The 26,067-nt window shown below is 40.4% G+C and overlaps 1 protein-coding gene across 1 annotated transcript in view; it reads right to left on the reverse strand.

Annotated features, from left to right (window-relative positions):
* Positions 1-2,584: 2,584 nt before the first annotated feature.
* The window catches only part of ZNF317 (zinc finger protein 317), a 28,694-nt gene continuing 5,211 nt past the window's right edge, over positions 2,585-26,067 (reverse strand). The window contains exons 2-7 of the mRNA XM_030879984.2: positions 12,586-12,711; positions 11,861-12,000; positions 11,256-11,382; positions 10,587-10,682; positions 10,017-10,099; positions 2,585-9,526 (exon numbers count right to left, since the gene is read on the reverse strand). Of these exons, the coding sequence (XP_030735844.1) occupies positions 8,207-9,526; positions 10,017-10,099; positions 10,587-10,682; positions 11,256-11,382; positions 11,861-12,000; positions 12,586-12,616 (1,797 nt within the window). The 5' untranslated portion in view covers positions 12,617-12,711 and the 3' untranslated portion in view covers positions 2,585-8,206. The remainder of the gene's footprint in view (positions 9,527-10,016; positions 10,100-10,586; positions 10,683-11,255; positions 11,383-11,860; positions 12,001-12,585; positions 12,712-26,067) is intronic.

Below are 26,067 nucleotides of genomic sequence, written 5' to 3' on the forward strand. Positions count from 1 at the left end.
AAACCCAAATAAATTTGAAAGGCTGCAAAAATAAGTAAATAAATAAAATTTAAAAAACAGTCTCTAGAAGAACCCAAGAACAGGGAAGATAAAAATAAGGACACTGGAGGATACTTTAGCCTCTGACACAATAGCTACACAATCAGCAAACACAGACTAACTTCTAGCTAGAAAAACATTAAGCACATTAAAGGACTATCTACTGCGGTTCACTTTACCCAACACATCATGTCAAGATTTCAACAAAAAAACTGCAAGCCGTATTAAAAGGCAAGGAAAAAAGAAAAGAAACAGTCTAAAACAAGAAAGCAAGCATCAGAACCAGACTCAGTTATGGCAGAGATTTTGGAATTACCAGACTGGGAATTTTAATTAACTGTGGTTAATATGGTATGGGTTCTAATGGATAAAGGGAATATGTAAGAACAAATGGGTAATGTAAGCAGAGAAATGGAAATTTTAAGAAAGAATCAAGGACTTCCCTGGTGGCTCAGTGGTTAAGAATCTGCCTGCCAATGCAGGGGACACGGGTGCAAGCCCTGGTCCGGGAAGATCCCACATGCCGTGGAATAGCTAAGCCCATGCTCCACAACTACTGAGCCTGCACTCTAGAGCCTGTGCAACTACTGAGCCTGCGTGCCACAACTACTGAAGCCCGCACACCTAGAGCCCGTGCTCCGCAGCAAGAGAAGCCACCGCAATGAGAAGCCCGTGCACTGCAACGAAGAGTAGCCCCCGCTCGCCGCAACTAGAGAAAGCCCGCGCACAGCAACGAAGACCCAACGCAGCCAAAAATAAAAAAATTTAAATTTAAATTAAAAAAAAGAAAGAATCAAAGGAAATGCTAAAAATAAAAAACACTATATCAGAAATGAAGAATGCTATCAAAGGATGGGCTCAATAGACTGGATGTGGCTGAAGAAAGAATGATCAGTGAGCTTGAAGATACAGCAGTGAAACTTTCAAAACTGAAATGCAAAGAAAAATATGAAAAGAAAAACAATACCCAAGAACTGCAGGACAATTTACAAAAGGTGTAAATGCATATAATGGGAATACCAGAAGGAGAAGAATGAGAGAAAAGAACAGAATATTTGAAGTAATAACGGATGAGAATTTTCCAAAATTAATGACAGATAGCAAACCATCACAGATACAGGAAACTAAGAGATCATCAATACAAACGGGATCAATAGAAAAAAGGAAAAAAAAAAGCCTAGATCTAGGCATATTATATTCAAATTGCAGAATAACCAACATAAAATAAACCTACACTTTACTAACAAAAACAAAAAGGGTTCTTGTACCTGGATACTTTTTTTTTTTTTTTGTGGTACGCGGGCCTCTCACTGCTGTGGCCTCTCCCGTTGCGGAGCACAGGCTCTGGACACGCCGGCTCAGCGGCCATGGCTCACAGGCCCAGTCACTCTGCGGCACGTGGGATCCTCCTGGACCAGGGCACGAACCCGTGTCCCCTGCATCGGCAGGCGGACTCTCAACCACTGCGCCACCAGAGAAGCCCTGTACCTGGATATTTAAAAACCTTATTAACTCCTAAGTGAAAGTAAAAATACAAACTGAAATTACAGAACTGTAAAGAAATGATGATAATCAAAACTACATATTAGAATCTATGGGATGCATTCAAATCAGTGAGCAGAGGAAAATTCACTGCACAAAACACTTGTGAATGAAATGAAAGATTAAGAATAAATTAATTACTATTAAGAAAAAAAAAACCTAGAAAAAGAAAAATAAACCAAAAGAAAGCATAAGGAAGTAGTGGAGATAAAAGCAGAAATTAATGAGGAAGAGACTTCCCTGGTGGTCCAGTGGGTAAGATTCCACACTCCCATTGCAGGGGGCCCAGGTTCGATCCCTGGTCGGGGAACTAAGATCTCACCTGCATGCCGCAACTAAGAAGTCTGCATGTCACAACTAAAGATCCTGCATGCTGCAACTAAGACCCGGTACAGCCTAAATAAATAAGTAATAAGAAGAAATTAATTCCATTTTTTTCAAAAAAACAAATAAACCACTAGCTTATTTGATGCACGAAATGAGAAAGCAAATATAGAAAAAATAAGAGGTGATGACCACTGAATCAAAAAATATTTTTAAAATCATATAACCACTTTGCTGACCTCTATGTTAAATGAACAATTTCCTAGGAAAATACAGATTACCAGTGCTGACTCCATTCAGGTTAGAAAGCTTAAAACAGACTAATTTCCATTAAAGAAATAAAGTTCCTAAGAAAACAAACCACTAAAAAGCACTCCACCCCGATGGTTTCACAAAGAATTCTACCAAATCTTCTAAAAACCACATAGTCTTAATGCTGTACAAATTATTCCAGAGCATTGAAAAGGAGGCAAAAATTCCTAATTCCTCTCATGAAGCAGCCATAATACTAATACCCAAACCAGACAGACAGTACTAAGAAACCACACATCAATTATTCATGAATACCAATGCAAAATTCTAAACAAAATACTAGCAAACAGAATCCAACAACACATTAAGAAAATAATATACCATGGCCAATAAAATTCATTCTAGGGACACAAAATCTGTTGAGTATTGAGAAATTTATTAATATCATATACTATATTGATAAATCAGAGGAAGAGAATCACAATCCTCCTCATTGATCTTCAGAAAAACTTGCACAAAATACAATACCCATTCATAGTAAAACATTCAAGAACACAGGATACCTTCTCAATATGATAAAATATACAGTTGACCCCTGAACAACATAGGTTTGAACTGCATGGGTCCACTTATACATGGATTTTTTTTTCCTCAAAAATTATGTACTACAATACTATATAATCTGCAACTGAATCCTTGGATGTGGAACCATGGATATGGAGGGCAAACAGTAAAGTTACACATGGATTTTCTGTGTGGAGGGTCGGTGTCCCTAACCCCCACGTTGTTCAAGGGTCAACTGTACACCTTAGTTCTAAAGAACATTTATCTTAATGAATGGAAAAACAATAGGGGCATTACCTCTAGAACAAGGCAAGAATGCCCTCTATTATCATACTAGAGGTACTAGCCAATGCAATCAGACAATCAAAAACAGTAAGAGGCATAAGAGTTGATAAACAAGCAAAGCTCACTCAGTTTGCAGATGATACGGTAGTATACCTGGAAAATCCCAGAAAATAAATAATAAAATGAACTCAAAAAATGAAAGAATTCAGTGAAGTATCAAATTATAAAATCAAGATACAAAATTAATAGCTCTCATATACAGAAACTGTGAAGAGAAAACATAATGGTAGAGAAAATTTAATTTACAATGTAATATTAAATACTTAGGGAAAACCTAACAAGAATGTAGAAAACTTTTACAAAGCAAATTCTTAAACATTCCTGACATACACTAAAGTAGACTTGAACTAATCGGAAGACATCCCCTGTTCTTGGATAAGATGACAACATTATAGAAATATTAATTCTCCCAAGTTAATTTATAAGTTATAAATTCAAGGCAAAGCCAATAAAAATACCAACAAGCTAATTTTATGGAGTTGGACAAGATAATAGACAAGTACATATACCTCCCTCCCCGCACACACACATGCATACAAGAATACCTAGAAAAACACTTAAAAAGAAAAACCATGAGGGGGAACTAGTCCATCCAGACATTGAAACTTATTATAAAGCCTCTGATTTATAATTTAAACACTGTGGCATGGTGTGTGAACAAACAGACCAATAGAATAGAATAAAGTCCAAATTTAGACCCAAGACATATGGAATTCAGTATATGACAAAGGTGAAAAATCCCTAGGGTAAAGATGTACTTTTAAAATAAATGATGCTGAGTTAATATGGAAAAAAAAACCTTAATCCTCCCTCACACAATAACACAAAAAATCAATTCCAAGGGGTAGATCTAAATGTGTATACTAAAACAATAAAACCTATAGAAAAAAATGTGAAACATCTTCTTGCCTTCAGGGTAGGTAAATGTTTCTTACACAGGAACAGAAGAATGATGCCCATAAAGATTAGATGACATTCGGTATGTCTGGTGTTGTGTTGTGCATTTGCTTTGTGTCTGTGTGGGAAATGGTGAGGTATTATTAATATTATGGTCCCCTACCTCCAAGATCAATTCCAAAAATAATTTTATTAATCCTAAGACTGTAACTGTGGAAATAAAATGGCTTTTCAGTCCTGTGTTGCCAAAAAAAAAAAAATTAGGTGACATTAAAATCAAGAACTCATTTAATCAGAAGACACCAATTAAAACACTGAAGAGATAAGCCAGAGTGGGAAAAATTACTTGCAAAACGTATCCAGCCATAGGGCCCACATCTGGAATATATAAATCAGTAAGAAAAAGGCAGGCAACTTTAGTATCATCTGATCCAACTCCATAAAATAGCCTGTTGAAAAACAAATTTGTACAACCACTTTGGAAAATTGGCATCATCTATGAAATATGCATCCCATGTGATCCAGTGATTTCAGTCCAGGGTATACACCCAAGAGAAATATATGCACTTATGCACTATCAGAAATACTAAAATATGCTCACAGAAGCATTATTTACAATAGCCCCAAGCTGAAAAGACAAATGTCCATCAACACAAACTGCTTAAATAAATGGAATATTCAAACAATGGAACCCAATAAAATGTATTACTATCTAGAGGTCCTCACAAAAATACTGGGCAAATTAAGACAGACACTAAAGAACGTATACTGTTTGGCTCCATTTGCATAGGGTTCAAAAACAAAAATCCAAGCCATGTTGTCAGAGTTAGAATATAAGTCACTTGTGAGGGGTAAGGAAAGGTTTGTTATGTGGACAAAGCGAGAAGGGGTTATCAGAAATGAGAGTAAAACATTTTTCTTGCCTGTTTACACGGATGTGTTCATGTGATAATTTAGCTGTATGAGTTAAGCACTTTTCTGCATTTCAGTAAAACCTGTTTTAAATGTTACCACACAGGTATCATTACACAAACACTGCAGAAACAACTGTGGCATTAAGATAAAATGAACATGCAGACTTTACAACCCAGCAATTTCACACTCCTGGAATAACTCAGCAACGCTCCAGAAGGCATGTACACAATTTCTTAAAGCAGCGTTGTTCCTAACTGGGAAAAGTGGAAATAGTCCAGCAACTAACTGTACATCAGCACTAGTTAAACGAATTGTGGGATGAAAATACAAAAGAAACTACAGCCACATTCAACGTGACTCTAAAAACACCCCTACTACTAATAATCTGGACCCTGTTACATTTAACTTGAACTTTGCAATGACCTTCTAACAGGTTTCTGTTTGCATCTTGTCCCTCTATTTAGCCTATCAACCCATAAGCCACTATGTTCCTCTAAAAACAGAAATTGAATGGCTGTCACTTCTCTGTCCAAAATCCTCCACTGACTTTCCACACTGAGAAAGAAAGGCAAAGTCCTTCCAGTTAACCCACAAGATGCTGCAGTGAACAGGACCTCAATCCAGCTCTGACCTCAACAACTTCTGCAACTCCCAAGCTTGCCTGACTCCAGTCACACTGGCCCCTCTGTCCCAAGCAAAATTCTTTTTCATGACCTTTGAACTGCCGAGGGTGCTCTTCCCCACATTACAACATGGTGCACACTGGCAGTGAATTTACATCTCTACTCAAATGTCCCCTTAAAAGAAAGGCTTTCACTATCCATCCAATAGTTCCACTGAACCCCCGCATCCCTCTCATCATCACCATGCTTAAATTTCCCAGCACTGAACTGACCACCACCTGATATACAATATATTTACTCATTTGTTTATCACGTGCCTTAATCCCAAGTAGAATGTGATCACCATGAAGGCAAAAATCCTGACTCACTGCTATAGATTCAGGGCACAAAACAGGGCCTGACATAAGAGAGTATGGACTTAAAACACAGACACTACTACTTGTTATTGAGCTGACCTCACACAAGCACCCTTAAACTTCCTTGCCTCAGACTGCCCATATGCAAAAGGGAGTTACTGGTGGTACCTACTTCTTAGAGCTTTTGTGAAAACTAATACACTTATTTCAACACAAGTCAAGAAGTAATGTTTAAGTACATCAGGGATTTGAAATACAATTTAAAAACATGGTTTAAGGATTTTTAAAACCCATATCCAACAACTAAAAGTATAAGTAGATTATACCCACACATGTAGCAGCTCTCCAACCTCACTAATGACCAGATGTATGGGTTACAGATAGCATCCAGCTGGGTACAGTGGAACCCTCCTGCCACCAATAAAACAATTATTAAATAGATTAAACAATCAAATATCCAAAATAGCTTAAACCAATAATCAGTTTTCTTTTTTCTCATGTAATAGGAAGTCTGGAAACAACAAATCCAGGACTATTGCAGACACTCAAAGAAGCCACGGGGGAAGCCAGGATCATTGTGATTTTTCTGCGGTTATCTCCCCCTTCAGCCTGTGGCTTGCATCCTCACGGTCATAAGATGCACCTTTAACACAAGATACTGAATCTCTTTTCAAGGTAAGAAGTAATGAGAAGAGCAAGGAAAAAAAAATGTAGAGAAGAATCTAGGCAAGAATGACTCTTTTCCAAAAGCTTTTTTACAGCCCATACAGTGATATGTGCTTATTTGTCAATGGCCAGGCTGTGGACATGGACTGTACTAGCTGCAGGAAAACCTGTAAGAGATTTTTAAAAATAGCACACCTTACTAATCAGACAAAACTTGGACTTTCTTGATATAAAAGAATATGAGATACTGAAGGAGCAACTATATGTTACTCTTGGCTGGATGGGAGGCCAAAAACATTCCAAAGGATCAATCTGATGAAGACATCCTGCTCTGATCACAACTGTATTTGAATTAGATACTTGTAACAAACAGGTACTAAAAATACCCACATGTTACACAGCATATAACACTATTCTAAAAAATTCCATCAGTCAAGTAAGTTGTCTAAAAGGAAATGAAGACATATCGAGAATGAAATTCTAGTAAAAATACTATATACAAACCTTCTGTGATGGGGCATAAGGGTTATTTGGAAGAGCATAATCTTAAAATTAAAGACTTAAAAATTCATGAGCTGGGGTCCACTTTCATGATGAAAGACTGATAAGTGCAATTCCACATTTACTAAGAAATCCCACTGGGGAGTGAATTCTCATATGCACAAGTGACAGGGCTGTGGATGAAATTATCTCCACATAGGGATTGTCTGCAGTGTGGGTTCTCATGTGTTTCCTGAAAGAATTACACAGATTATAATTTTGAAGTTTTAAATAGAAATTTCTCCTAGTGTGAGTACCCACGTGTTTCATAAAAAATGGAGGGATTGTTGGCTAAGGTTTCTCAACCTCAACAATACTGACATTTTGGGGCACATAATTTCTCTCTCTTGGGGGAAGCCTCCTGTCCACTGCAGGATATTTAACAGCAACCCCGATGTTTCCCAAAACATGCCAGTGGCACCTCCCCAGCTTTGACAACCAAAAATGTCTCCAGACATTGCCAAGTGTCTCCCGGGGAGCAAAGTTATCCCCAGTTGAGAACCACTGTAGACCAAGGACTGGCAATTTTTTTCTGTAAAGGGCCAGACAGTATTTTAGACTTTGTCGGGCACACATGATCTCTGGCACATATTTTTCTTCTTAAAAATGCAACAAATATTCTCAGCTTGCCAGCTGTACAAAAACAGACAGCTGGCCATAGTTTGCCCACCCATTACCGACTTTCCCATGTTCCTTATTTCATAGGTTTTTCTCTTCAGTGTGATTTCTCTCATGAGGAATACAGTGAGACCAGGAAAGGTCTGTCCAGTCTTGGAATTTACAGAGATCCTCCCTGGTGGGCTTACTCTTGTGCCAAGGAGGTACAAGGTGATGCTAAAGTCATTTTGATATTAAATATCAGACTAGGGTTTCTCCCCCTAAGTTCTCGTTTGTTGAGAGCTAAACGTACACTGACGGCTTCTTCACACCACAAACACATGTTTTCTCAACTATCTTGAGTTCTCACACTATCTCCAAAGTGATGTGAAAAAACCCAAGTCTTTCCACAGTTATTAAACAAATTGGATTTCTCCCAAGTTAACACATATTCTTTTGTGCCCAGTGAGATGAGTTCATCAAGGCTTCCTGCCTTCCTTACACCTGCCAGGTCTGCGCTCTCATGTTTCTCTTTAAAGAAATGTGTCACTGGAGTCTTTTCCACACTGATGATGTGAAGAGCTTCTCTCCCCGGTGTGTCTTCACGTGACTCCTGAGGGACGAGTGATCACTGAAGGCTTTCCCGCAGACCAGGCACTCGTAGGGCTTCTCCCCAGTGTGTATCCTCCGGTGCACATTAAGGTTCGAGCAGATGCTAAAGGCTTTCCCACAGTGATCACACTCATAAGGCTTCTCTCCTGTGTGACTCCTCATGTGTGTCTTAAGGGTCGACTGGTTTCTGAAGGCCCTCCCACACTGTCTGCATTCAACATGCTTCTTTACGAGATGAATGCTCATGTGCCTCCTCCGCGATAAATAATCACCAAAGACCTTACCGCAGGTGGCACACTCGTAGCGCCTCTCTTGAGTGTGTATTTTTCTGTGCGCAGTTAGGTTGGAGCTTGCACTGAAGGCTTTCCCACAGAGATCGCACCCATACGGTTTCTCTCCAGTGTGGGAATTCATGTGTGTCTTAAGGATGGACTGGTTTCTGAAGGCTTTCCCACACTGTCTACATTCAACAGGTTTCTTTACAATGTGAATTCTCATGTGTTTTCTCCGTGAGAGGAGGTCCCCAAAGGATTTCCCGCACTCTTTACACTCGTATGTTTTCTCTACCATGTGGTTCTTCTTGTGCAAGTTAAAGTTGGACTTCCATCGGAAGGCTTTTCCACACTGTGTGCATTCGTAGGGTTTCTCTCCAGTGTGGTTCCTGACGTGCTCTTTGAGATGTGAGGGATGCTGGAAAGCTTTCCCACAGTCATGACATTCGTAGGGTCTCTCTCCAGTGTGTGTTCTTCTGTGTGCAATGAGATGGCAGCTCCTGCCATATGCCTTCCCACATTCATCACACTTATAAGGTCTCTCCCCAGTGTGAACTCTCATGTGTATCTTCAGTGAGGAGAGGGTTCGGAATGCATTTCCACACTGACTGCAGTCAAAGGGCTTCTCTGTGAGGTGAGTTCTTGCATGACTCCTAAGAGCTGAGGGGTCATTGAAAGCTTTCCCACAGGCATTGCACTCATAGGGTTTCTCCCCAGTGTGTATTCTCCTGTGCCGTGTAAGGGAAGCACTCGTGGTGAAGGCTTTTTGGCACTGATGACATTCATGCATTTTCCTCCCATTGTAAATGTTCACATGTTGGGTTACATGAGATCTGTTCTTGAAAGTCACCCCACAGTCCCGGCGGTGATAAGGCCTCTTGCTAGTGTGCCTTCCCATTTGCTGAGTAAGATGAGCACCCATGCTGAAGACGTCAAACAGGTTAGCATATTCACTGGATTTCTCTCCAAGCCGACTGCTTTCCTGTTGATGAAGAGGGAGGGTTGACTCAGGCATTTCCCATATTCATTAAATTCCTTAGACTATCCCTACATAAACTGGCATAAATAGAAGCGCATCATTACGACTAATGATGTCATAATTTGCAGTGCAAAAGTACTGCTCCTGCCTTATTTGGACTCCATCAAAGAAAACAAGTGAATGCTATGCTCTGAGGCTCCATGTGTATAACTTTCACAACGATTTTTACATATACTTTGTTAACTGTTTAAAACTCAATTAAGCCCCAACACTCAACATCTGAGACACAGTTATAGAAATATTTACTCACTGGAACTTTAAGTGAAGACGTTTGGGGTCAGGTTTTAGGGTTTTCTCCAAATCGGTGATATTCAGTGTCTCTGACACTGTTTCCTCTTGGGGACCTGCCTGGTTTTGAACTGCTTTTCTAACTCAGGCTGCCCCTGTCCTCTCCCAATATGGAAGATCCAGAATTATCCCAAGGAAATCTTACCATTGTCACACCATGAGATGTTTCCTTCCCAAAAATATCTTCCATAAGAATTGACCATTTGGTTTTAGATGGAGTCTCCCAATCTGAAACAAATTGGGAAAATATTAACTTGCTGGAGAAAGAAAATGGTGGGATGATGGTGACAAAAACAGAGGTGGCTTTCTTTGCAAATATTAACCCTAAAGAAGAAAAGGGAATATGAAAGGGGAGAACACACATGAGTAAAAATGACTGAAAAATCTGGTTATGTGAGATATTTGGCAATGACAAGAGTAGAAATTTAAGCTGACTAAGAAGCACCTCTTCAAAGAATGACATTGATAATGGCATTAAGAGTGAGATCAGGAATGTTGAGTAGGAAAGAATGGGACAAAGAACCCATTTGGACACATGTCGAATTTAAAGAAGAAGGGACATGGAGACCAAAAGAATTGTGAGAGGATGGAGGGACAGTGAAAGAGAAAGAGCATTTTCAGATTTCCCTGGGTGATGTTTCCTCATGGATCTCTGTCATCCCAATCACTGGAGAGAGCAGATTCTCAAAAGCACTTGTGTCTGCCTGGTGCTTACCGGGACAAGGGCCTTGGTGAAGTTCCTGCTCCTCTGTCCTCAGCTCCTCTTCTTGCTCCAAGTGGGAGATGAGGCTGGGTTTGCTCACCTGACACCCTACTCACGGGGAAAGACACATGTTGAGGGAGGATCGTGCAGAGGACAACCCCTTCCATTAGTCTGGGGTCAGTGTTTTGGTCTTCAGTGCTCTGAAGATGGACAAGTCTGACTTAGGAGCAGCAAAATGATGGTGCCACATTTCTAAGGAACACAGTGAAAGGCTTTCATAAAACACAAAACCACAAATACCCACACATTTTGCCCTTCAAAAGAATGAGGATTTGCTTTTCTTTTTGGCCGTGGCGCATGGCTTGTAGGATCTTACTTCTCCGACCAGGGGTTGAACCCGTGCCCTTGGCAGTGAAAGCTCAGAGTTCTAACCACTGGACTGCCAGGGTTGAGGACGTCTTAACTCAGAAAGCTATGCCCAAGCTCAGACACACTTGACAACCTCCAAGGGCAATACAATGGACAGGTCTCAATAGCCAAGGTACCATCAAGGCAGGCACCAGGTCGGCTTGTTCATAACTGTGTTCCGAATCCCCACACAGTTCCTGGGTCACAGCAAGTACTTACAACAAAAACATTTCATTCATGAACGAATAAATGAAGAAATGCTGCCAGCCTTACCCACTGAGGCAAGGTTGCTATAGTTCTCCAGCATCACATCTTTGTACAGTTTTCTCTGAGAAGAATCCAGCAAGGGCCACTCCTTCTCAGTGAAGTCCACGGCAACATCCTGGAAAGTCACTGATTTCTGAAACACCACACACATTTGGGGTCGGTGAGAACACAGCCTGTATGTGTTCCAAGATGGCTGAGGCTAAAGATTACACAGGAGAGACTCTAAACACAGGATTTTCAATATGGGGATCTGGGGTCTAAACATTTACTCTAGAAGTCACTCAGATGTCTTCTCTTCCAATGAGAAATCTCATGAGACAATCTCATTGCTTCAAACGCAACTCTGACATGGGATCAAACCTACTTCCACTCCAAACCTGGCCTGAGAGCTTTGAGCTATACTATGAGAGAAACACCTGTTATATAAGTCATTTCCCCTAACATCCCTGATACCAGGACAGCCTCACCAACTTCTCCCGCTCTTCCTCTTGCACCCTGATCATGCATTGATCAGCCTGGATAAAGATCTAAAAGAATCCTAACACGTGATGTTGCGGGCATTCTAGGGAAGTGCCTCCTCCACCCTCAGGGGCCTTGAGATCTTGGTGTACCTGGGAACCAACACTGGTTGATGTATGAGGCTCCAGGCCATTGTATGCAAACAGCTCCACATCCTGGGGACAGGAATGGTCTTTTGAAGAAAGAGGAATTTCTGACTCATGGACATAGGCAGGCTCCTGGTTGGACATAGCTAGAGAAAAGAGGACCCATGAGGATTAAAGCCCACCTGACATTCGCAGATCAGGAAACAGTCTCACACTAACGATATGTGTGCAGTGCACATGCCCCAATCTCACATTCCCTCACACACTCACTCACACACACTGTTGTGCAACAAGCCAGAGAAGCCCTGCTCTACTCAAGGACAGGAAAAAGGGTGGTGGGCCTACATAGCCATAAAGATAATGATATATATTCTCAATTTATGGGTAAAGAAATAGAAGCTCTGAGATAGAGCTGTTACTTCATCCAGACTTATCAAAATAATAAATGGGATGCCGCAGGGTTACCAATGACCAGCATCCCTCCTTACACAGCAACTACAAACACTCCCTGCCTCACCCAAACTCACAAAGACCCTGAATCAGACACAGTCACGTGGGGAGCTCTCAAGACTTCACTCACTCCCACCCCCGTTCAGTTCCTGTATCCTCCTCCACTTCTAACCTGGCAGCCCTCCCACTAGCTGTGCACATCCTTGCCCTCAGTGAAGGGGCAGGGGCCACTGGCCACTGAAGCTTGATTTCTGAGGGTATTGACCACCCGAAGAACTTACCACATGTGGGAGACAGACCAAGAGCTGCCATCCTCCGAGAATGATAGTAAATTTGCCTGAATGAAAGCAGGGCACTGGCACCAGAAAGCTACTCTCTCGCTCTCATGGGACTCTTGGAGCAGGCATCTGTAGTAAATGAGAAAAAGACTACTAGGTGTAGCCAAAGGCTTTCTGTCTCTCCCACTAACAGGACAATTCTGACTTTTGTTTTTCAGTGTTTCCTCTTTGGAGCAGCCTGTCTCAGCTTGGGTCTTAACCCTGCTTAGGTAAAACCTCCAGGCAATGTGGCGGAGGTCCCTGACCTACCTCAAGTAAGATTCAGATTCACTCTCTCAAGTAATTTGTCCCCAGTTACAATTCTGTTAAACTCTGTCACTCATTGAACACTTGGGCCCCAGACTTCTTCAACTTCAAGGCATAGTCCTCCTGGCTTAGGATGGCTCCAGCTTCCATGAGGACTGGTCCATCTGGACCATGTGTTCTGATCACCAATGCCTTCTGGCCCCCCACTCTACACCAACATACACACCTGTGGGCCACAGCCCAGGCCTTGTCATCACCAGAATCAGATTCACTTCACAAACAATGATTCAGAAATTTGCCCTCTGGACAAAACCTCCTACACAACATTCTTCTCACTTAAACTCTACCACTTAGAGGGGATTCCAGGCCACCCAGGCTTCTACCACCTTGCTCCCTAACAGCAAATTCTTCTTCACTGCCCCACCTGTTCAGCTGAGAGATCCATCATGTTCCATCACTTCTACAAATTTTTGTCCAAATTCCTTTAATCCTCTACCTAGTATACCCTCAATGAGCAAAAGACCAGTCTGGGATGATTCCAACCATCTGTTTCCTCCCTGAAGGTACCTGGAAAGACCAGTCCGCACATACCCAGTCACACTAGCAGCTTTCAAAACAGTCACTAACCTTGAAGGAGCATCTATACTAAAGAAAAGCATAAGTGGTAACCCAATCTCCCCAAAACCATGTAAAAATCTCACCAGTTTTTCTAAACCCCAAACTGTCTTACATGACCCTTGCTTTCAGCAAATAATCTTGCATTTCATTTCACAGTAATCACAACAAAAAAAACATAACTCAGCAAAGAACGGGAAAATGAAACTTAAAAAATACTTTCATTTATAACAGCATAAAACATATAAGGCCCATAGGAATAAACAAATAAAAGCTGTGAGACCATGCTGGAAGAAATAAAAAACCTAAATAAGTGAGGAGCTATATCACTTTCATGGGCTGCAAGAGTCAATATTATTAAGGTATTCACTCTCCCCAAATTCATCTGCAGATACAACGCAGTCATCACCAAAATCTCAGCAGGTTATGTTCTAGACATTGACAAAACAAATCTAAAATGGGTACCAAAATGCAGAAGATCTAGAAGAGCCAGAACACTGTTAAGAAAGAAAAATAAACTTGGAAGATTCCTATTACTAACTTTACTACAGTAATGAAGAGCTGTTGGAATAAGTATAGACCAAAAGGTCAATGGAACAAAACAGAAATAGACCTACATGTGCATAGTCAAATGATTTTCAATAAGGGAATAAAGAAATTCATTAGGGAAAGTGGTCTTTTTAATAAACAGTGCTGAGACAGCATCCTTCTATAGTTGATAGATGGGATGCTGCCCAATTTATAAATCGCCTAAGAAAGCCAATTAGATCTTCAAATTAGGAAAAAAACAAGGTGCTGCAAGAACTTAATGGACAAAAAGGAACTTTGACCTCCATTATCACTGCATACACAAAAATTTGAATTAAAAAAAACCTTTTTGAGATAACTCAGACACCAAAAAGTAAAATCCAGAGAAGACTTTAACAACATTGAGTTACACAACATTTTAGACTAGACACAAATGGAACTAAACATTAAAAAAAATCAATAATTAGACTTTACCAAAATTAAAAATTTTTAGTCATCAAATGACATTATTAAGAAAATAGGGGCTTCCCTGATGGCACAGTGGTTAAGAATCCGCCTGCCAATGCAGGGAACATGGGTTTTAGCCCTAGTCCACGAAGATCCCACATGCTGTGGAGCAACTAAGCCCGTGTGCCACAACTACTGAGCCTGAGCTCTACAGCCCGCAAGCCACACTACTGAGCCCACGTGCCACAACTACTGAAGCCTACATACCTAGAGCCTATGCTCCGCAACAAGAGAAACCATGACAATGAGAAGCCTGGGCACCACCGCCGCAACTAGAGAAAGCCCGTGCACAGCAACGAAGACCCAAAACAGCCAAAAATAAATAAATAAATAAGTTTATTTTTTTAAAAAAAGAAAGAAAATAAATAGGCAAGCCACAGATTGGGGAAAAAAGATATTTGCAGTACATACACCTGAGAAAGAATTCACATTCAGACTACATAAAGAACTCCTACAAACAATAATAATAAAAAATAAAAAAAAAACTCAACAAGGGCTACACTTAGACACTTCACAAAATTAAATGAGTGAGGAACAATAAGCATGACAAGTTACTCAAAATCATTAGTCATCAGATGGATGCAAATTAAAACTAATGGTATAACATTTTAACCCACCAGAGAAGCCAAAATTAAAAGACTATAAACACTAAATGGTGGCAAGGATACAGCATACCCAAAACTCTCACATACTAAAGGTGGGGGTGTGAAATGGTTCAATCACTTTGGAAAACAATGCGCCAGTTTCTTAAAAAGTATACCTATCATTTGACTCAGCAATTCCACTCCTAGATATTTACCCAAGAGAAAAATTTTAAAACATGTCCACAAAGATTCATATAAAAATGGTCATAGCAATCTGATTCTTAATAGCCCCAAAGTGTAAGCAATCTAAATATCCATCAACAAAAGAATGAATAAGCAAACTGTGGTATGTAGAGTGGAATACTACTCATCAACGAAAAGAAACTACTGAGACACACAACATGGATGAACTTCTATAATGCTGACCAACAGAAGCGAGACAAAAAAAAAGCTCTATAACTCCTATTCCACAAATAGGTGAAATTTATTAAGGTCGATAGCAAAATGTGTTTATTTAAGTCAACAGAAGGAAAAAAGTTGGTCGCCTCCTTGCAGGAATATGATATGGTGGTAGAATGAGAAGCAAGAGGGAACTTTCTGGGGCAACTGAAATATTTTATTATTTTTTTCAGTTAGTGGCTATACAATGTACACCGTGTCAAAAAATTCATCAAACTGATCATCTGAGATATGTGCATTTTCTTGAACGTAAATTATACTCTACTTTAAAAAAGTTAAGTGGAGTCTTTCTTACTTTCATGTCTCCAGTTACACAAAAATTCCTCCCACAACTGACCTATGACTCCTATTACCAGTAAGATGTCTGCCCTCCCTCCCTTCTAAAACCAACCTCTTCAGATCTGCCTCAGCTACACTTAGTCCTCCCTCCAGAGCAAAAGCTTATAAAGACAGTCCACACTATCTCCCTAATTCAGTGTACCTAATGTCAATTACCATCATCTCCATCTTCACAGAAAATACAATTACACCTGTGTCAGTGGAATCCAGTAAGTGCATTTCAGTCTTAGATCCTCAGCAAAATTTGGTGTCTATTTTCTTCGAGAATCATTCTCTTTCTAGGCTTCTATATAACTCTCCCTAGTTCTCTCTCTACTTCTCTTGATACTCTGTCAAGGTTTTTTCAGAAGGTCTCCTTCTACCATTAAAGGCTGGATTTGCTCAAGAATCAGCCCTTTTCCTATTGCTCTTCATACTCTGCGCTTTGCCAAGGCTTCCCTTAATGTTCCTTAATTTTCATCTCTAACACTCAAGGTCCAATATGAATTCAAAATCATATTCTCACTGCCTACTAACAGCCACCAAAGAACATCTCATACAAAAGCCTGTTGAAAAAAAAAAAAAAAAAGCCTGTTGAGCCTGTGTTTCTGGGCTCAACGAAGAGAATCAGTAGCCAGCCCTCTGGCCGCTCACAAGAGGGAGGTGAGGTATGGGAATATATGTATGCATATAGCCGATTCACTTTGTTATACAGCAGAAACCAACACAACATTGTAAAGCAATTATACTCCAATAAAGATGAGGGGGAAAAAAAAGCTACAACTTAACTGCTCCATTCCATGGCTCTAATCACTTACAAACTAAAGAAAAATCCACACAACCTTCTTCACATTAAAAATTTAAGTTATTATTTTCATATGAAAAAACTTGGCTTTCTCTGTTAGCTGACTCTCTTTCTCCTACAAAACCTGTCACAATGTATTTTTATGTTTTTACTCCCTTGTTTTTATTTCCTTGTTTTATACTCTGTTTCCTAAACTATATAGGAAACTAGAAGAGTGCACCACTGTACTCAGGTCCTAATCCACTACCCGATATTAAATAGAAAATGAAGGGGGGTGGGGGCAGAAAAGGTCAATGAATAGAGAACAGACTGGTGGTTGCCAAGGGAGAGGGGTTTGGGGGAGGGATAGAGTGGGAGTTTGGGGTTAGCAAATGTAACCTTTTATATACAGAATGGCTAAACAACAAGGTTCCACTGTACAGCACAGAGAACTATATTCAATACCCTATGATAAACCATAATGGAAAAGAATGATAAAGTATATACATGTATAACTGAATCACTTTGCTGTACAGCAGTAATAAACACAAAATGATAAATTAATTATACTTCAATAATAAAATTAAGTAGATGTTTTAAAACTCTTGAAAAAAAGTCAATGAATTCTACCTCTTACACCACATGTCTCCAAATCATTTAACTTTCTCCAATTCAACACCCAGCAATAGAGTCTGGATCATATATGCTGGACCATAAAAAAGTCTCAAATTTAAAAAGACAGCAAATGTACTAGATTTGAAATTAATAACAGTAAGATATCTAGAAAATACTCAAATATTTGGAAGTTAAAGACAAATAATTTTATGTAGAGGATAAAACAAAGGAAATTTAATAAATATTTTATACTACATGAAAATACAACAAATAAAAACTTGTGAAATGAGGTTAAAATCATTCTCAGAATGAAATGTATACAGTTAAATGTCTACATTAAAAAGTGGACAAGCTCAGTGAAAATCAATGAACTACACTTACGAAAAAAAAGAAAATTAGGGTTTTCCAGAATAAGCCATAAATTAGGCCAAACACAATTCTCAACCAATTTTAAGACAAATAATAGCAAAATATATTCTCCAACCACAATGGAATGAACCTAAAAAACAATGATAGAGGGAAAGCTGGAAAATTTACAAATACATGGAAATGAAACAACACATTCTCACACAACCAACAGGACAAAGAAGAAATCACTGGGGAAATTAGAAAAAACTTTCAGACAAATGAAAACGGAAATGTAACACAGCAAAATTGATGGGATGCAATGAAAGCAGTGCTCAGAGGAAAATTTATAGCAGTTAATATCTACATTAAAGAAGATCTCAAACAACCTAACTTTACACCTTAAGCCACAAGATAAGCACAAACTAAACCTAAAGGCAGCAAAAGAATTAGAACAGAGATAAATGAAATGGAGAGCAGAAAAACTAGAATCAACAAAAGTTGGTTCTTTCAAAAGATCAACAAGATAACTAAAATCAGAAGTAAAAATGGGGACATTACTACCAACCTTACAGAAATTAAAAAGACTCTAAAAGGGTGTTCCCTAGTGGCCTAGTGGTTAGGATGCAAGGCTTTCACTGCCAGGGCCGGGTTCAATCCCTAGTCATCGAACATCCTGCAAGCCGTGAGGCATTGCCAAAAAAAAAAAAAAAAAAAAAAAAAAAATCCACATTATAGAAATAGAAAAGGTATTTTAAAAAATAAAAATAAAGAGAATACCATGAACAACTGTACACCGACAAATTAGGTAATCTAGATAAAACGGACAAATTCCCAGAAACATACACTTTTCCAAAATGGACTAGAGAAGAAACAGAAAATCAACAGACCCATAACAAATAAACAGGCGCAATCAGTCATCAAATTCTCCCAACAAGGAGAAGTCCAGGACCAGATGACTTCACTGGTGAATTCTACCGAACACTTAAAAGAAGAATTAACACCAATCCTATTCAAACTTTTCCAAAAATAGAAGAGGTAATATTTTTCTAACAAAATCCTTACGGCCAGCATTACCCTGATACCAAAACCAAGACAATCTCAAACACCTCTGGACTCCTAAAGAGACCAAGCTACCTGGAGACCAAGCTACCTGTATACATGTTAAGCCTGGGGTGGTGTTTAGACTCTATGTCGCTGATAGGTTGTCTGGTTCTCAGTCAATGTCACATTATTCTCTATGAGACTCAAAGAAGTGAACAAAGCAGGCAGCTTTTATATCTTTCAGACAAGGAAACAACAAATTTGTGAAGAACTGACACGACAAAGTTTGGGCCTGAGGTAGTAAATTGGTAAAGAAGTAATAAATTTTGTTTATACAGCCTTCTCAGCCCTGAACTTCATATTTATCTCTGGAGATAAGGATGTCTCTTTGCCTTCTGGTACAGGGAAGGTGCCTTAGGTGCCTTTCACACGGGAGATTTATTTCCTATTTTCAGGGTAGCAAAAAAGGGTCAGAGTGTCCTTCTCACGCCAACTGTTTTCTTACGTAACTTTAATTCAAAATAATCAATATGCCAAAGTGGCATATTTTGGGGCATCTTGCCCTGACCTCCATCACTGCTAATCCATATGTCATAGTTACCCCAGTCATTTATTGTTTGGCTGAATTAATCCTTTAGCAGTTTTGTTTTGTTTTTTCATATAGGTGATTATCAAATCTCATCTGAATTCATGCTGATTTGTTATACATATCAGCAATTTCTGACATACAGCAAAGTGATTCGGTTATACATTTGCCAAGCACAGTACCTCGCACGTAGAAATTACTTTTAAAATATTGAATGAAGAAAAGGATACATGAATAGTAAAATCAAGTTCAAATGATAAAAGTTAAAAAAAAAAAATCACATTACTTTAGTATCTTCCGGTATCTAGGAAAACGTGTCACTCATCAGTTTTCCTTTGTCAAAAATATTGGATATTCTCGAATATTTTCTTTTGCAGATGAAATTTAGAATCAGCTGTACTACTGGTATAATGTATTTTCATTTTCATTAATGTTTTGATATTTTAAGGTCTTCATTTTCTAAGTGTTTCTAAATAGGCACATCAATTTATTGAAATGATCTTACGTTAAAATGTTTAGAATATTTCCAATTTTTCACAAGTAGAAAAACAACACTTGGAAGAAATATTTGCAGCTAAATTTTTGCAGTTTTTTTCAAGTTTTTCCTTAGAACGAATTTCTAGATAGTGAAATGCTTAGTCAACATTTATGACTAAACATTTAGTAAGTGTTGCCAAAATGCTCCCAAAACTGCTTTATCTGCAGTCTCTTTAGCTACACATATTTATCATACATTAGAAAAAAAACACTTGTCTGCCAAGGTGATGAATTATGTTCTTTTCAAATTAAAAACTGAGTAGGGATGTAAAATACTGTAGCACACAATTTTATAGCTTGTCAACTGGAAAATAAGGAGCAAGCTGTTTAATTCCTTGAGCTGTAATTAAATGTTACCAAGCACCAGTCTTACCTATTTTCTAGAAATGTGAACAAACCAGATGTAATAAAACACAGATAGAAAAATGTAATACTCTTGGGAACAACTTATGAAACTGGGTGAAGGAATAATAATAAAAGTAGTCGCATTTCTCTTTGAAAGGTTTACAAAGAGAGTGAACAGCACTGCACTGGTGGGAACCCAGGTCCCACCTCATGATAAGCACGATCCAGTGTTGGGTTTACCTGAACCCCACAGAAAACCAATCAGATGGGCCTTATAGCACCATCAGAGGTGCGCAAACAGGCTCAGAGAGTTTAAGTAACTGCCAGAAAATTGCATAGCAGGTGGCAGGGGTGAGACCTGGGTCCTAATTTCTTTAACTGCAAAGGCTGAGTTCATTCCTCCCTTTGGAGGTGGCAGTGGCGGCATGGTTTTATTTGATAAGTACCACCTGTGTGAGAACAGTGAGGGTTCTTAGAGATTCAAGAATACTACATCAGCTGATGTAGTAGATTCTCAACAAATATTAGCTCCCTTCTCTTTCCCCTTTTGCAGTGAGGAAATAAACAAATGTTAACCATCTTTCATTCATTTCTAGATACCATGGTACCTGTCTCCAAATGAGATCAGGTGCTGCCACCTTCTGGGTATAAAGAGGTATTGCAAGCCTTCTGAGGTCACAATTGGAACAAACCTTTGCCTTTCTCAAGTAGAGGATTTGGGTTCCAACATCAGATTACTAAGGAGAGACTCGATAAGTTAAAAAAAGAGGTTCAGAGTCACTGAAAAACAAGGTCTCCACCCTCACCTCCCACTTATTCCTCTATTCTCAATTTACAAATTTCTGCTCAAGTTTCTGTCCCCCAACTTTTCTTGCCAACATCAATACCAATGCTACAAATAACAACATAAGCATGCTTACTATGTACAAAGTATCTCCTGAGTCTTTCCAGGGACTCTCATTTAATACTCACAAGTTCCCCAGGAGGTAAGCAGTATCCTGAGGAAAAAGTAGGACATGTACTGAAGGGTTAGGTCATGTGACGAAGGTCAAACAGGGGCTAATGAACCTGATTCCAGAGCCACACATGTCCCCTCTCACGGTGACCTCTGCATGTGAACCCCCTGACACCAAATCAGGAAAACAGCTTTTTCCTGATTCTTGTCTTGATCTCAGTACATGATCCTGCCCACTACCAACCTCCCCTCTCTCCCTCTTCCCGGGGAACCTCTGCTCTTGGCCACTGTGCATCATATCCCAAGGTTGTCCTCCTCCATCTCTCCCATCTCAATGGCAACACTCTTTTTGAGACTCCTGCTCGTGGTCCTTCCTCCTTTGCCAGGATCCCTAAGGGCCAGGGTTCTCCTGAGCCTTCCTCTCCCTCATCCCACACATGTTCACACTCTGAAATCCCTCCTCCCTTGGGTACTGACATACAGGTTCTGATTACACATCCATGAAGGTTGTTGTCTGTCTGTCCTTGAGACCTCAGGTGACCCCACCATGCTGCAAGCCCAGATTTCTTGCCCATGGGGGCTCCATTCAAGAATGGGCTCACGGACTTCCCTGGTGGCACAGTGGTTAAGAATCCACCTGCCAATGCAGGGGACACGGGTTCGAGGCCTGGTCTGGGAAGATCCCACATGCCGCGGAGCAACTAAGCCCATGCGCTACAACTACTGAGCCTGCGCTTTAGAGCCCACAAACCACAATTACTGAGCCCGAGCACCTAGAGCCCGTGCTCCGCAACAAGAGAAGCCAAGGCAATGAGAAGCAAGCACACCACAACAAGGAGTAGCCCCCGCTCGCTGCAACTAGAGAAAGCCTGCATGCGCAGCAACGAAGACACAACGCAGCCATAAATAAATAAATAAATAAATTTATTTTTTAAAAAAGAATGGGGGCTTCCCCTGGTGGCGCAGTGGTTGAGAGTCCGCCTGCCGATGCAGGGGACGCGGGTTTGTGCCCCGGTCCGGGAAGATCCCACATGCTGAGGAGCGGCTGGGCCCGTGAGCCATGGCCGCTGATCCTGTGTGTCCGGAGCCTGTGCTCCGCAACGGGAGAGGCCACAACAGTGAGAGGCCCACGTACCGCAAAAAAAAAAAAAAAAAAGAATGGGTTCACTAAACTTGTTTCCTCATCTGGAAACTGGAGGTTATAACACTGGATTATGGGACTGTATGTGCTCAATAAATGTTCACTCTAAAACACTATTATTTTTATCATAAAACAAAATGGCCGTTGGCGATTTAAACTGTAAACTGTTAATTTACAGTGGATGCCACTCTCCACTACTTGGTACTTGCCCCAGGCAGCATGAGCCAGAGAAATGGGTAGATGAGCGCTACGTGAACATTTCCCCTGCAATATCTAATAAGACCTCAAGGTAAACACCTAACACTGAGCTCCTGCCAGCCTCCCCATCTCAATGGCAACTCCATGCTTCCAGGAGCTCCAGGCAAAAAGCCTTGAAGTCATCCTGGATTCTCCTTTTTCACACTTTAGATCCAAATCACCAGCAAATCCCACGGGCTTTACCTTGAAAGCTTACCCAAAATCTGGCCACTCCTCACCACCTACTCTAATACTGCCTTGGTGCAAGGCACCACCTCTCTCCTAGATCATTCCAATAGCTTCCTAAAGTATCCCTGTTTCTGTCCTTTAGTTTATACGGCAAGTAGAACTTTGCCAGTAAAATGTAGGTCACATCACTCTCTTGCTCAAAACCTGCTGGCATCCCATCTCACTCAGCCAAAGCCCTACATTCCTGCTGCCTCATCCACAACCCCTCCTGGCTCCCGGCCCCTGTGGCCCTGCTCACACTATCCTCCTCACTGGGCCTTATGCCTGTGCTAGGCATGTTCCCGCCTTGGGATCTTTGCACTTGCTGTTCTCTACACGGAAATGTGCTTCTCTGCATTCAAGTGTACCTGCTCCCTCGCCTGCTTCGGATCTTTAGTCAACTTTAAGTGTCTCGACATGGCATTTACCGGCCACTCTAATCAAAATGCAAACCTCTGCTTGTCTATCCCTAAACCCCACTCCTTCTTCTATTTTTCTTCAAAGCACTAACCTCCACTTAATATACCGTGTTAAGTCAGGGTAGGCTCTATTTTACTGCAAAAACAGACTTCAAATCTCAATGACTCGATGAAACGGAAGTTTATGTCTGGCTCATGTTACTTGTTCAACCTGGGCTGGTGGTGAAACTTTACCAGTTACACGGGGGCATGCCTCTTGTATCTGAGCCAACTGAAACCCGTGGTCATTCTGTCCAAGGATGATTAGAAGGGTGTGCCTAGAGAACTGTGCACCTTGACACACACGCTCTGGCCCTGAAGTGCTCATAGCTCATTGCCCAGAACTAGTCACATGCCCCTGCTAGTTCCAGGGATCCTGGGAAGTGTAGGACAGCACACAGAATACCTAGTAAGCATTACTGTCTCTCCCACACATACTATGTATTTTACTTGTTTCGTTTTCTTCCCTTATGCCCAGTCAGACAATAAGCTCCAGGCAAATAGATTTTCCACTTCTTTGTTTCTTTCACTGTTGAGGTGTCTGGAACAGTTACCTCAGATGACAAACAGGATAATAGTGAGCAAAAGAATGAATGGATGACAAATAAGCTGATCTACATTTCTCTTCATATTGAGAAGGCCCTCCCGAACCTGGGGGTCTTGGGAAGATCACAAAGGAGGGGGTCTATGGATCTTGGTGTATGTGTGGGGGGGGCTCCCCTTCAGGTCCTATGAGATGTATGTTGACCCAGCTGCTAGGACACAGCCATAAAGCTTAGCTACACCTTGGCTCCTGAACTGCCCACAATGTGGGGCAAGGTAAACAAAACGGTTCAAGCCTGGATAGAGAGTGCACTCACATCAATTTCAAACCTGGGGGATATTTTCAAAGTCTCATGGTAATGCAAACTAGAGGCCAGAGCAAGGTTCTGGAGTGTTTCTCATCTGAGCAATTATACCACTTGTTGAGCTACACTCAGTGACCCTGAATACAGATGCAACAGGACTACCTCAGCATCTAAGTGACTGGAAGTGGAGCAGGGGAGTCTAGGAACAGTTATGGGATCTATTAAAGAAGTTTTGACTCCTGTTTCTACACAATACATGAAACAAAACCACGATGATCAGACTGATATCAGCACAGATAAATGCGACGGAGAGAGAATTTTCAAAGAGGTACTGAGATTGTTTAATTTCTCTTTTAATTTCCTTTATAACACAGTGAAAACAGTTCCCTTTTTCTATTTCAATACATCTTAGCCCATTCTCATTGGGATCTGTTTTTCTCTGTGCCAGGATCAGCACAAGGGTGAGGTAAGACAGGTTGCTGGAGTACAAAATTCAAACAGGTGCTTTCAGCATCATACAAGTGCAGGGTTAATGCCTCCGCCCACATACCTCACCCTAATCTCACCCCTGCTCCCCACAATTACAGAAGATCTGTCTCCTACATCAGTTTTTTGGTCCAAAACACATTTTACCCTTTAAAATTGTTCTATTGTGACTTCTCCTTTTGTGGCCATAATTCTTCCAATATTTGATTTAAAATCCCCACATTCAATTTTATAATACTGCCCCAAGATATTCAGAATTTGCAGGTGTAAATACTAAAGACAGAATGATTCTTTTGTTACTTTTATGGAGTGATATTTCTGCCTCTGCTAGAACTGTTTCTAACAGTGTTACTCTTGTACACATAGACAAAATAACAATAGTAGTGAGAACACTGCATGCCACTTTTCTCATTCCAGAAATGTGTTACATTTGTAAATTAATATCTCTATGTACTTCACTATCTGTAAGCTTTCAACCAGATGAAATGTACCAGGGGTAAAAGGGCAGGTTAACAGGCAATCTAGGTATACTGATTAAACCTTCCACTCAAAACTATTTTAAGTGCAACACAAAATACAGACAGAGGGCTTCCCTGGTGGTGCAGTGGTTAAGAATCCGCCTGCCAATGCAGCGGACACGGGTTCGAGCCCCAGTCCGGGAAGATCCCACATGCCGCCGAGCAACTAAGCCTGTGCGCCACAACTACTGAGCCTGCAGTCTAGAGCCCACGAGCCACAACTACTGAGCCCACGTTCCACAACTACTGAGCCCACGTTCCACAACTACTGAAGCCTGTGCGCCTAGAGTCCGTGCTCCGCAACAAGAGAAGCCATCTCAATGAGAAGCCTGCGCACCGCAACAAAGAGTAGCCTCTGCTCACCGCAACTAGAGAAAGCCCGGGTGCAGCAATGAAGACCCAACACAGCCAAAAAATAAATTTAATTAATTAATTAATTTTTTAAAAAAGACAGATATCTTTCAAAATCATTCACAAGCTGGCGATAAATACTCAGAAATTTAAAAATGTGTAATTTCTAAGACGACAATTACAATTGCTGAAATAAAGGTAAAATGGCAGGGACTAGGTAAACAGTTTTATCAGATTACACAGCCCCCAAAAAATTGTTTTCTAGAGTATCACACAAAGTGTGGTTCCTCCAGCCAGCTGCATAAACATCATCTAGAGAGCTTTAATAATTCTGATGCCCAGTTCATATCCAAGTCCAACTGAATGAGACTCTTTGGAGTAGACTGATGAATCTGTTTTAACAAGCATTATAGGTGACTTCTATGCAGGCTTAAATTTAAAAATCACTTCTAGAAAATAAACATGAGGGCACACAGATAAAACGATGATAAGTATAAAGAGCCATGGGGGACAGAGGGAAAAGGGCTGAACTGATTCTAAATAGAATTCCAAAGGGAGAGAGAAGGAGCACAGGCAGTTATTGCAAAATATAGTAGCTGTGGATTTCTCATTTCAAAAAGCAGATATAAAGAGACTGAAGATAAAAACAGATCACAGATACAACAACACTGAACCAGAGAAACAGCAATG

This window comes from Globicephala melas, chromosome 3 (assembly GCF_963455315.2).
Source record: "Globicephala melas chromosome 3, mGloMel1.2, whole genome shotgun sequence".
Classification (NCBI taxonomy): Eukaryota; Metazoa; Chordata; class Mammalia; order Artiodactyla; family Delphinidae; genus Globicephala; species Globicephala melas.